Consider the following 13,461-nt stretch of genomic DNA (forward strand, 5'->3'; position numbering starts at 1 on the left):
CACAGAAATAGAACAAAGAATCCTAAAATTTATATGGAACAACAAAAGACCCCGAATAGCTAAAGGAATCCTGAGAAAAAAGAACAAAGCTGGAGGTATCACACTCCCTGATTTCAAAATATACTACAAAGCTATAGAAACCAAAACAGCATGGTACTTGCACAAAAACAGACACACAGATCAATGGAATAGAATCGAAAGCCCGGAAATAAACCCACACGTCTATGGACAGCTAATCTTTGACAAAAGAGCCAAGAACATACAATGGGGAAAAGAAAGTCTCTTCAACAAATGGTGTTGGGAAAACTGGATAGCCACATGCAAAAAAATGAAAGTAGACCCTTACCTTACACCATGCACAAAAATTAACTCCAAATGGATTAAAGACTTGAATGTAAGACCTGAAACTATGAAACTTCTAGAAGAAAACATAGGCAGTACGCTCTTTGACATCGGTCTTAGCAACATCTTTTCAAACACCACATCTGACCGGGCAAGAGAAACAATAGAAAAAATAAACAAATGGGACTACATCAAACTAAAAAGCTTCTGCACAGCAAAGGAAACCATCAACAAGACGAAAAAACAACCTAACAACTGGGAGAAGATATTTGCAAACCATACATCTGATAAGGGCTTAATCTCCAAAATATATAAAGAACTCATGCATCTCAACAACAAAAAAACTAACAACCCAATTAAAAAATGGGCAAAAGACCTGAACAGACATTTCTCCAAAGAAGATATACAGATGGCCAACAGACACATGAAAAGATGTTCAAAATCACTAACTATCAGGGAAATGCAAATCAAAACTACAATGAGATATCACCTCACGCCCGTCAGAATGGCTATAATTAACAAGACAGGAAACAACATGTGTTGGAGAGGATGTGGAGAGAAGGGAACTCTCATACACTGCTGGTGGGAGTGCAAACTGGTGCAGCCACTATGGAAAACAGTATGGAGATTCCTCAAAAAATCAAGGATAGAACTACCATATGATCCAGCCATCCCACTGCTGGGTATTTATCCAAAGAACTTGAAAACACCAATTTGCAAAGGTACATGCACCCCTGTGTTCATTGCAGTGTTATTCACAATAGCCAAGACTTGGAAGCAACCTAAGTGCCCATCAAGGGACAAATGGATAAAGAAGCTGTGGTATATATACACAATGGAATACTACTCAGCCATAAGAAACGATGAAATCCAGCCATTTGTGACAACATGGATGGACATTGAGGGTATAATGCAAAGTGAAATAAGTCAGAGGGAGAAGGTCAAATACCGTATGATTTCCTTCATTAAGTAGTAGATAATAACAACAATAAACAAACACATAGGGACAGAGATTGGATTGGTGGTTAGCAGAGGGGAAGGGGGGAGGGAGGAGGGTGAAAGGGATAATTCGGTACGTGTGTGTGGTGAAGGGTTGTAATTAGTATTTTGGTGGTGAACATGATGTAATCTATGCAGAAATAGAAGTACAATGATGTACACCTGAAATTTTTACAATGTTATAAACCAATGTTACTGCAATAAACAAAAAATTAAAAAAATAAAAAATAAAAAATAAAAAAAAAAGAAGACACAAGATCAACATACCGAAATCAACTGTATGTCTATACACTAGTAATAAACCATTAGGAATTGAAATTTAGTATTTACAGCAGCTCCAAAATACACAAAATACTGGCATGTGAATCTAACAACATGTGTGTAAGATTTGAGTGTGAAAAACAACAAAAGATGTATAAAAGAAATTAAAGAAGACCTTAATAAATAGAGAGTAATTCAGTGGTCATGAATTGGAAGACTCAGTATAATACAGGTGTCAGTTCTCCTTAATTGATCTATAAATTCTGCACAATCTCAATAAAAATCCCAGCAGAACTTTTTGTAGAAATTGACAAACTCATTCTAAAATTTATGTGAAAATCCAGAAGTAGAATAGTCAAAAGAATTTTGAAAAAAAATTAGAGGACCCATTCTACTTAATGTCAAGACTTATTATAAAACATAACTATAAAGCATGTAATCAAGACAGTGTGCTATTGGTGCAAAGATAACCATATAGAGCAATGGAACAGAATAGGGAACCCACAAATGTACCCTTTCAAAAGTGTCCAGTTGACTTTGTCACAGGTGTACAAACAATTCAGTGGAAAAATGGTAAAGTACAGGCACAATTGGACATACATATGCAAAAAAAAAAAGAACCCATGTTAGCACCATGTACATTTACTCAAAATGGATCTTATAGTTAAATGTAAAACCTAAAACTATAAGACTTTTAGTAGAAAATGTTTGTGACCTAGCGAAAGATTTCTTAAATACAACCCCAAAATCATGATCCTTTAAAGAAAAAAAATTAATGTTAGGCTTCTTAAGTAATCAAAACTTCTACTCTCAAAAGAACACCATTAGAAGAATGAGAAAATGGAACCATAGACTGGGAGAAAATATTTGCAAAGCACATATCTGATAATGGACTTCTATTTACAATATATAAAGAATTCTCTAAACTCAATCATAAGAAAACATCCCAATTCTTAAAAAATGGACAGAATATTTGAATAGACCTATTTCACCAATGGAGATGTACGGATGGCAAAAATGTACGTGAAAAAATTGCTCAATATCACTAGTAATCACAGAAATGTAATTTAAAACCACAATGAGATACATCTATGTACCTACTAGAATGGCTGAAAGTAAAAACAAATACAAAAAAGTAAAAATCCCAAGTACTGGCAAGGTATGGAGCACTTGGAACCTGCATACTATGCTGGTAAGAATGCAAAGGAGTATGAGCATTTTGAAACACAGCTTGGTAATTTCTTATAAAGTTAAACAGACACTTAACACACAACTCAGCAATCCGAGTAAAATGAACACATGTTCACAATGAAACCTGTATGAGAATATTCATTGAAGCCTTAATCATAATCAACCCACACTGGAAACAACCCACATGTTTTTCAACTAGTGGATGGATGAACAACTGTGATATATGCATACAATGGAATAAGACTCTGCAGTAGAAGAGAATGAGCATCTACTCTATGCAGCAACAGGAATAAATCTCACATGCATTACCCTAAGTGAAATAAGCCATACTCGGAGGCTGTGATCGCATTCTGACGTTCTGGAAAAGCAACACAGTAGAGAGAGAAAACAGATCAATGGTTGGCTCCTTGGGGCAGGCGGTTGGGAGGGTGTGGAGGGTGGATTATAAAGTGGCATGAGGAAATGTTGGGGGCTTATGGAACTTGTCTGTCTTTATTGGGGTGGTAATTACATGATTATTTGCATTTGTCTAAACATATACAACTGTACACTTAAAAGGGTGAGTTTTATTGTATATAAGTTATAGCCACTAAATCTAACTTAAAGAAAATCATTAGTGCAATTAACAGAGCACAGCAGAGAAAAGCATAGTGAACTGGGAGTCAGGGCAATAGAAATTCAACATGCTTTGGAAAGAAATATAAAGAAAGAGAGGGAGGTCCTTTGAGACCTGTGGGAGGGTAGCAAGGGTAGCTACAGGTAGACCTGTAGCAAGCAGTCAAACATACACGTAACTGAAGTTTCAGGAAGAGAGGAGAAGGAACAGTACAGACAATTATTTGAATAAATATAGGCCGGGCATTATCATATTTGATGAAAAACAAAAACTCTACATACAGGTCCAGGAAATTCAGTGACCTAGCAGGATAAATAAATTCTTTAAATTTTCCAGGAAAAACCACTGAACTAAACACATCCTGGTAAAACTAGTGAAACAAAAGATAAAAGAAAAAGCAGCCAGCGAGAGGGGAAACAAATCCATTATCTCCTCCCCCTACCCTCACAAGGAAGAATGACAGCTGCTTCCCTTAAGGAACTGTGGAGGAACTGTGGACACCAGAGGACAATAATACCTGCTAATGTGCTGAACGAGAAAGAAAACACCTAACCCAGAACTCTCTGTCGAGGGAAAGTCTTCAAAACTGAAGGTCAAATAAATAAAAGCATTTTCAGATAAACAAGAGCTACGAGGATTTGTCACTAGCCAACCTGCACTACAAGAATTGCTCAAGGAAGTTCTTCAGGCTGAAGGGAAATGACACCTGAGGGAAACTCAGATCCAGGGGAAAGGAGGAAGAGTGCTCTTCTGTCTCACTAGCCTCTACACCATCTGGCCCTGAGCTATTGCTCAGGTTTTTTTTTAATTTTATTTATTTATTTATTTTTCCCCCAAAGCCCCAGTAGATAGTTGTATGTCATAGCTGCACATCCTTCTGGTTGCTGTATGTGGGATGCGGCCTCAGCATGGCCAGAGAAGCGTTGCGCTGGTGCGCGCCCGGGATCCGAACCAGGGCCGTCAGCAGCAGAGTGCGCGCACTTAACCACTAAGCCACGGGGCTGGCCCTATTGCTCAGGTTTAATCTCAAAAGATGTTGTCTTGTATTCAGTGCCCAGGCCAGATGTTTTGTTTTGTTTTGTTTTCCAAATTCTGCCAAGCCCATTAATGGGTCCTGAAATCAATCTAGAGGGTCATGACCAGCGTTTACGTCTTCAGAAGTAGAGTGGAATGGGAAGTACCAGAGTGCACTGGTATGGAGGCTAAGTACTCACTTTGTTGCAGGCCTGTGTGCTTGTATACTGGTTTACAACGTAAAATGTGTTTCTTGGTCTCTGGGTTGCAGGCCAAAATGTTTGGAAAACACTTCCCTAACTCCACTGGCCTTTCTATTTCGTGAACATCCCAGTTCGGGTATGTTGTTGCCTCTGAACTTTGTGTTTTTTGTTTTTTAAATTTTATTTATTTATTTTTTTCCCCCAAAGCCCCAGTAGATAGTTGTATGTCATAGTTGCACAGCATTCTAATTGCTGTATGTGGTACGGGGGCCTCAGCATGGTCGGAGAAGCGTTGCGTTGGTGCACGCCTGGCGTCCGAACCCGGGCCGTCAGCAGCGGAGCGCGCGCACTTAACTGCTAAGCCACTGGGCCGGCCCTGACCTTTGTGTTTGCATATCTTTGCATGTCTAGCTTCTTTGCAGCTTTTAAATTTGAGCTCAATATTCCCTTCTCAAAAAGTCTTCCCTAACTTTCTCAAAAAGCAGGGTACCATAACCAGTGTTTGCATGCTTAAAAAAAACCCTAGAGCTAGAGAGTATTAAAAGTTGCTTTTTTGGGGGGATGGCCCAGCGGCATAGTGATTAACTTGGTGTGCTCCACTTGGTGGCCCTGTATTTGCTTGTTCAGATCCTGAGATTTGATCTCCGCACCGCTTCTCAAGCCATGCTGTGGCAGGCGTCCTACATATAAAAGTTAGACGAAGATGGGCACGGATGTTAGCCCAGGGCCAATCTTCCTCAGCAATAATAGGGTGAGGATTGGCAACAGATGTTAGCTAAGGGGTAATTTTCCTCACCAAAAAAAAAAAAAGTTGCTTTTGAATTTACCTGGACTTTGTGTATGGTAGTCTGACCTTTCTAAAAACTTGTCAGTAATGAAAAAAAATGTAGGAAAGCCAAAAAAGTATAATGGTAGTCTATTCTAGGTAGAAAAATGTTATTAGATTTCTCTAAATCTGTTTACCTGGAAATAAAATGCCCACATAAAGTTTTGGTTTTTTTAAATTAACATCTTGCCTTTCATTCCATGTCTCTTTGTTCCCACTGGAAATTGCTACTTTGCACTAGTTTTTCTGGTGCTCTGTTAAAGCATCTTTCCATTTATTCTGTAATTTCTCCACTTTTCAGTGGTCAAATGTGAACATCCAGTACTCGAAAATGGAAGACTAGTATCAGGATTTGGAAAGAAATTTTACTACAAAGCGACAGTCGTATTTGAATGCAACCGGGGTTTTTACCTCAATGGCAGCGACACAGTTGTGTGTGGCGCTAACAGTACTTGGGAGCCTGCAATGCCAACCTGCATTAACGGTACAAAGTGTCTTCTTCCTTCTTGTTTTGTTTTCTTTCTCAGATTTTATTTCTTTGATGTTAAATATCAATGGTATGGAATAATTGAAAAGAAATAATTTTAGTATTTTACTCTGTCTTGTATTCATTTCTGTGACACATGTATGACAAAATCCACAAGGAATTCTTCTGTTCTGATTTTGCATGTTTTCATAGGGTCTTAGCACCTTATGTACATCACACAGGTGTATAAATCTCTAGTGTTCTGCTTTTGTATGTGTACAAATGGATAACAACCATTTTTGAGAAAATTGAAGCATGGGAATTTTTACCTAAATAAGTCAAGAATAAAAAGCATAATTCATATAAATAAAAAGAAAGCACTAATTCCCAAGTGGGTGATCCAGTCTACATTATTTTGTTTTCCAGTACTGATTGCTCTCAGTACCAAACCTCTGATTTTGAATCATTCACGTTTAGTAACTCCTGGTTCTGTTTTTCAGAAATCTTTTCAATTCCTGGTGCAAATGCCAGCAATCACTCCCAAGTGTTTGATCCAGTCTACATTTTTTGTTTTCCAGTGTCAACAATTCCGAGTACGAAACCTCCAATTTCCAGTGTCTCAGGTTGAGTAACTTTCTGCTTATATTTTTCAAAATCCTTTAAGTTTCTGGTGATTTTTTCAAAATTCTTTAAATGTCTGGGGATTTACACTCATTTATCGTTGTAGTATTTCTGCTGTTGGGGACTGTACCACACCTCGCTCATATTCTTTATAGTTATCACTGGTGCTAGCTCTCTACCTGGAACAGGCCCTCTGTTTAAATTCTAATTCTATGTATCATGTTTTTTTGAACTATTCTGCTATCAGTGGTCATTTGTATGTGTAGAAGTTTTACAGTAATAGGTAGTTGGATGTATTGATCTTTTCCCTAAATGCTATGAGTATTATGTCTTTCTTATACGAGCTTTAGATCTTCCCCATGCTAAATTATATAAACATTTCAGCCATGCATTCTGATTTCATTCCTTACATTTAAAGCGTTGGTACATCTGAAATTCATTATGGTACATGGAATGAGATAGGTTTCCTCTCCACTCTACCGACCCCATCGTATGGCTAATTGCACACATTGTTGAATAAGTTTTTCTCTCCAACTATTTTGAAGTGCCAATTTTTATCGTACATTAAATTCATAGGTGTTCCAGTCATCTTGCTGTTCCTTTGAACGCTGTCCAATTCTGTGCCAGCACCCAATTGTTTCTTTTCACTATAGTTCTATGACATGTTTTAATATCTGGTAGAACACTTTCTTTTCAGAAATGTTCAGGCTACTCTATTATGTTAATTTTTCAAGATCAACTTTTATTTTAATTTTTACTGTTTTAACCCTTTTAAGTATACATATCAGTGGCATTAAGTACATTCACATTGTTGTGCAACCATCACTACTTTCTATCTCCAAAACTTTTTCATCATCTCAAGCTGAGTCTTTATATCCCAAAATAAGAACTCTTCATTCCCCCAGGCAGGTAACCACTATTCTACTTTCTATGTCTATGAATTTGACTATCCTAAGTTCCTCACAGAAGTGGAATCACTTCTGGCTTATTTCACTCAGCATAACATGTTCTGGCTTATTTCACTTAGCATAACATGTTCTGGCTTATTTATTTTTTTTTTTTTAAGATTTTATTTATTCATTTTTTCCCCCCAAAGCCCCAGTAGATAGTTGTATGTCATAGGTTCACATCCTTCTAGTTGCTGTACGTGGGATTCGGCCTCGGGTTGGACGGAGAAGTGGTGCCTTGGGGCGTGCCGGGATCTGAACCCGGGCCGCCAGCATCAGAGCGCGCGCACTTAACCGCTAAGCCACGGAGCCGGCCCAAGTTCTGGCTTATTTCAGTTAGCGTGATGTTTTTAAATTTCATTCATCTTGTAGCATGTATCAGAACTTTATTTCTTTTTATAGCTGAATAATATTCCATTGTTTGTATATGCCACATTTAGTTTGTCCATTCATCTTTTGATAGACTCTTGGGTTGTTCCCACATTTTGGCTCTTCTGAGTAATACTTCTCTGAATATTGGCATTCTAGTATCTGAGTCCTTGTTTTCAATTTTAGGGAGTATATACAGAGGAGTAGAATTGCTGGATTATATGGTAAGTCTGTGTTTACTTTTTTGAGGAACAACTATCCTGTCTTCCACAGTGGCTGCACCATTTTACTGTCCCACCAGTGATGCACAAAGGTTCCAATTTCTCCGCCTCTTGGCCAACACTTGTTATTTTCTGTTTTTTGGTAATAGATAGTAATACATGTGAAGTAGTATCTCATTGTGGCTTTTATTTGCATTCCCTAATGATTAGTGATTGTCTTTTCATATGCTTATTGGTCTTTCCTATATCTTCTTTGGAGAAATGACTATTGAATTGGGTTTTTTTTTTTTTTTTTAACTTTTAGGGGGTTATCATATATTTTGGATATTAATCACTTATCCAATATATGATTTGCAGATGTTTCCTCCCATTCTGTGGATTGCCTTTTCACTGTTGATAGTGTCCATCAATGCACATGTTTTTTAATTTTGAAGAAGTCCAGTTTATCTATTTTTTCTTTGGTTGCCTATGCTTTGGTGTCACATCCAAGAAGTCATTGCCAGGTCCAACATCATGAAGCTTGTCCTCCATGTTTTCTTCTAAGAATTTTATAGCTTTGTAAGTTTAGTTCTTTGATCCATTTTGAATTAATTTTTGTATATTGTGTAAGGTAAAGGACCAAATTCATTCTTTTTCCTATAGATATCCAGTTTTCCAAGAATCATTTGTTGAAAAAACTACTGTTTCCTCACGGAATGTTCTTAGCACCTTTGTGGACAATCATTTGACCATATATGCGAGGGTCAATTTCTGAGCCCTCTATTCTATTCCATTGGTTTGTATGTCTGTCTTTATGCCAGTACCACTTTGTTCTGAGTACTGTAGTTTTTTATAAGTTGTAAAATCAGGATGCGAGAATCCTTTCAAATTTACTCTTCTTTTTCAAGGTTGTCTTGACTGTTCCTAGTCCCTTGAGATGTCTTATGAATTATAGGTTGGATTTTTCTATTTCAACAAAATGCATGTTCAAGATGTGATAGGGGTTGCATTTAATCTGTAGATTGCTTGGTATGGTATTAACTTCTTAACAAATTAACTCTTCCAATCTATGAACACAGGATATCTTTTCGTTTATTTATGTCTTCTTCAATTTCTTTCAGCAATGTTTTTTGTAGTTTTTGGTATATGAGTCTTTCACCTCCTTGGTTAAGTTTATTCCTAAGTATTTTATTCTTTTTGATGCTATTATGAATGAAATTGTTTTTTAATTTCATTTTTGGATCGTTCATTGTTAATGTGTAGAAATGCAACTGAATTTTGTTTGTTGATTTTGTAGCTGCAACTTTGCTGAATTCATTTATTCTAACAGGTTTGTGTTTGTGTGTGTGTGTTTGTATGAGTATGTGTGCACGTGCATATCTTTAGAATTTTCTATGTAAAAAAATATGTCATCTGGAACAGGGATCATTTTGTTTCTTCCTTCCCAATTTGGGTGCTTTTTATTTCTTTTTCTTGCCTCATTGCTCTGACTAGAACTTCCAATATTATGTTGAATGGAGGCAACAAACACAGGAATCCTGTCCTGTTCCTTATCTTAAGGGAAAAACTCTCAGTCTTTCACCAATGAGGATGATGTTAGCTATGGGTTTTTTTATAAATGAACTTTACTATGCTGTAGTTTCCTTTTATTGCAAATCGACTTCTAAATGGTTTATTAAGCCCTCCTGTATCTTTTCATTTTAAGGAAAATCACATTGAGTCAGTAGGCTAATTTTGACAATACACTAATGATAAATTTTCTTGCTATACCACAGAATTGTCACAGGAAATGTTACTAGACAGAAAGAAGAATGCTAATGACATTAAATATAACTTCATAAGACTTTGTGATACTACTTTTAATGAGAAGCATTAATATAATTTATATATGAAAATGAAGTTATGAAGGTTTTTGTACAAAGGCAAAAAGTCAAACCTGTGAATTTAACTGTCTTTTAAGCCTCATTATTTTTTATTCTTCTTATTTTTTTTTCTTTTTACTTATTTCCATTTTTTTTTTTTTTCTAGAACATTCCAGTCCCAGTGATGAATCACCACCACTTAAAGGCTTGAAAACTTTAGGTATTATTTTCGTTACTAATAACCCTGCATTGTGAGACCCTAGAGTTCTTCATGGAAATATCATATTTCAGTTTTCTGTAGTTAGAGAAATAACAATGTTTCACAAATTGGTGATAATTGACATTTGTAGTTATTTTAATAGTGCAGAAACAATGACAAATGGAAGTGGTAGTATGTGTAGACACATGCAGATCATACATTTCTTCAGAGGTCCCCCACATTAGGATTCCTAGCAAGGCAAGATAACTTTCTTAAATGCTGTGGTTATATGTAGGTTAAAATATATAAAACATAACTTGCTTCTCATGTGATAGTGTTACTTTGAGATGACAATTTGTAGATAAATTTTCTTTCTATTCATGCCTTGTGTACACAACCTTAAAATACTATAAGTTGGTGAGGTTTTTCTATAACCAGCTGGTGTAGCACACTTTCTGTAGGCTCACATAGTTCACACAATTCGTGTTAAAGAAAATAATGAAGTATAGTTGTGACAGTTAAATGAAATACAAAGATTTCTTGATGAATAAATTAAGAAAACTCTCTATTACTTTTATTTACATTAGATGAGCTTAGTAAGGTTAATCCTTTTATAAAATGCACTTTAGACTTGTTATATTTTCCCTCTGAACACTGTGGTCAAATTGTCATTGTGCCAGGAACTCCAGTGCCATCTTAAGATGTGAAATAGTTGATGATTTTTTCTGAAATGAAAACAGCAGAGTTAACATGACATTTTACGCTTTGACTTATAGAAATTTAATAAAAATAATGGCAGTTTAGAAGGAGTGGTACTACTGACCAACATTTCTGCAAATCAAGATTTTGTAGTATTATTTATTGCTCTCTGGACAGTTAGAACATGTTAACTTAAATGCATGTTTAAGTTTCTCTGCATAATTTTTATCCACGTGCCTGATGTTTCATTTTACATTCTCAGATTTTCCTCGGTAATTTGGACTATGTCTTAATTTTTTGTTGGGGTGGGGAATAAGGATAGGTTGATGATAAGATAAGATATTGTTTGTGAAGACTCAGCAAATAGCATCTTTGTGATCAATTAATGGAACTTTATATATGACTTATTCCACAGACTCACTTTTGGGGAGAAAATATGAATTAAATTCCTAAAAAAATCATTAGAAATGATAGAATGAATAGTGAACTAAACCAATTGTTTTTAAAACAATTTTCCTCCAATCTAGTGAATTCTAATTGTTGTAATAACCTTTACTAAATAACCTGGTGTGGTAGCTACAGCACAAAACAAGGAAAAGTGAGGTTCCTATGACGAGTTTCACAAGTTAGACCCTAAACCTGGAATCTGATTAGAAGGGTTCTGTGATCAAAATGACCTAGATGCACTAGCAGGCACGTTAAAACTAGATTGATAAATTTTTCTTTGCTGTAGTTTTTAGGTGATATGACCAGAATGAAAATACAGCTGCTATCTGGAGGTCCCTATGTGCTCAATTATCTTCAAACTTTTCATTTTTTCACAGGTGTAGGAATCAAGGCTCTGATTGTTATCTGTGTACGTAAGTATCCCAGTCTTTCATAGTACTTCAAATATTACTGTGAAGAAGTACATTATTTTCTTAATGATTTTTCGTTTCTGTAGTTTTTATGGCTTGAAATGAAGTAAACCAGTCTAGGAACCTGAGATTTTCTATGATATACTACCTCGTCTTGGTGATTGTATATTCTTTTATATTCTATATGTCCACTTAGTAACAAACCCTAAATAATATATGTTTTTTCAAGATAATTAGTCATACGAGTTTGCTTCCCACATATACTTTGGGTAATTTTCTAAATTAAGCAAGGCCTCTTCTCTGACTTACTGTGGACTGTTCAAGTGATGCCGGGGAACTGGATTTAGATGCTAAAGAGTCCAAATGGAATATAAATGTATATGTGCTTAAATAAAATAACCTTTTGTGGCCACTGAAACGTAACCAACATTTATTTCTTCTGCTAGATTTTCAATCATGGTAATTAGTTTTCAGTCACATGTCACTTGTTTCCTGGTTTCTTGTAGTTGGTGGAGGAATTGGTGGCACCATCCTGTATAAATATCACACCAGGAAGAGAGGGTAAATTAAAGCATGCTTCTTCTAACTTATTGGTTCTTCTCATTCTTGACATACGTTTGTGCAGCTTTTGTTTGTACTTTGTATCACATGCCGTCTTCTTTAAAAATGTGCCTGCATGAGTGTGCCATTGGAATTGTATTTCTTTACTAAAAATATTTTCAGCTGCTTTTAATATAATTGTAACAAGAGTAACCTGTGCAGAGTTGCTTCAGCTATTATGACTGTACAAAAAATCTCTGTGGGATTTGAGGTTTAAGTTCTGCAGTGAATCATGGACCATCATGGGGCCCTCCCTACCCTAATGGGGTATACCCCATTTCCTGAATTGGACTAGTGGCCAAGATTAAATTTAAAATAAGTCACTGTGGACTTGGACAGTTGAATTCACAGGAATTTTCATGATAAAAGTTCCTTTTGTCAGTGTAACGTAGGTAGTTGTAAGGAGCTCTGTAGTTGTCTCCTTCAGATACACTTTTGATTTCTTTTCACGTTGAGTTGTTATTTATACATGTGAAACTGGGGAATTAGAGCAACAGTACTTGATTTCCCTCTTATGTTCTCTTAATTTACTAGGTTGCAGTAAAACTGATGGGGTTAAACTTAAAGTTGCTGAGAGGGGTAAGATTTACAAGGCACATTAACTTTGGCTTTTTATCTATAAAATGAAAAAGGGAGAGGAGGTTAGAATAGAAAAAATGTACAAGTACATATCTTCTAAGGAGAATAGAGATTTTAAGCGGCAAACTTAAATTTTAATGAGATAATTTAGAATTTAATGAAAGAATAAATCCTCAAGTACAGACCAAGATTAGGTGCTTTGGAATTTCTGATTTTTAGTGAATTTTTTTTCCCTGTTGCTTTGGAAATAGCTTTGAAATCAAACTAAGAATTTTAAGACTTTTGCTATTCATGGTTTTGTGATATACTTTCCTTTGATATTAATCATTGGGTTTGGACTATGCCATAAAAGTACATTCTTCACTCATAAAAAGCTTAAACTTTTTAAATATTAACTGCTTATCTTTTTAAAATACTCATGATGCCTTCATTTGAATCTTAAATCTTATATTTGTGGAATACATGGTATGCATATTTGATTTCACTATCAATAGGGTATTTTTAAAATTACATTACACAGCAGTCTGACTAGGAAATACTATCAGTGGAATATTTTTACAAGTCCAAAATGTTCGTGTAGAAATGACTTCTCAAGAAAGTAAAACAAAAG

At 35.7% G+C, this 13,461-nt stretch overlaps 1 protein-coding gene across 8 annotated transcripts in view; it reads left to right on the forward strand.

Annotated features, from left to right (window-relative positions):
• Window positions 1–13,461, forward strand: part of LOC147917790 (membrane cofactor protein-like) — a 183,082-nt gene that overhangs the window by 130,287 nt on the left and 39,334 nt on the right. For 3 of the 8 annotated variants that reach the window (XM_087439820.1, XM_087439842.1, XM_087439825.1), the window contains exons 6-10: window positions 5,754–5,936; window positions 6,497–6,541; window positions 10,084–10,137; window positions 11,640–11,675; window positions 12,179–12,233. In XM_087439820.1, the coding sequence (XP_087295946.1) occupies window positions 5,754–5,936; window positions 6,497–6,541; window positions 10,084–10,137; window positions 11,640–11,675; window positions 12,179–12,233 (373 nt within the window). Of the gene's footprint in view, window positions 1–5,753; window positions 5,937–6,496; window positions 6,542–8,041; window positions 8,080–9,352; window positions 9,386–10,083; window positions 10,140–11,639; window positions 11,676–12,178; window positions 12,234–12,806; window positions 12,852–13,461 lie in introns of those variants that run through there. The other 5 variants (XM_087439844.1, XM_087439850.1, XM_087439860.1 and 2 more) reach the window with 5 other exon arrangements.

This window comes from Ceratotherium simum, chromosome 2, assembly GCF_057802395.1.
Source record: "Ceratotherium simum simum isolate JZ-2026a chromosome 2, ASM5780239v1, whole genome shotgun sequence".
Taxonomy (NCBI): Eukaryota; Metazoa; Chordata; class Mammalia; order Perissodactyla; family Rhinocerotidae; genus Ceratotherium; species Ceratotherium simum.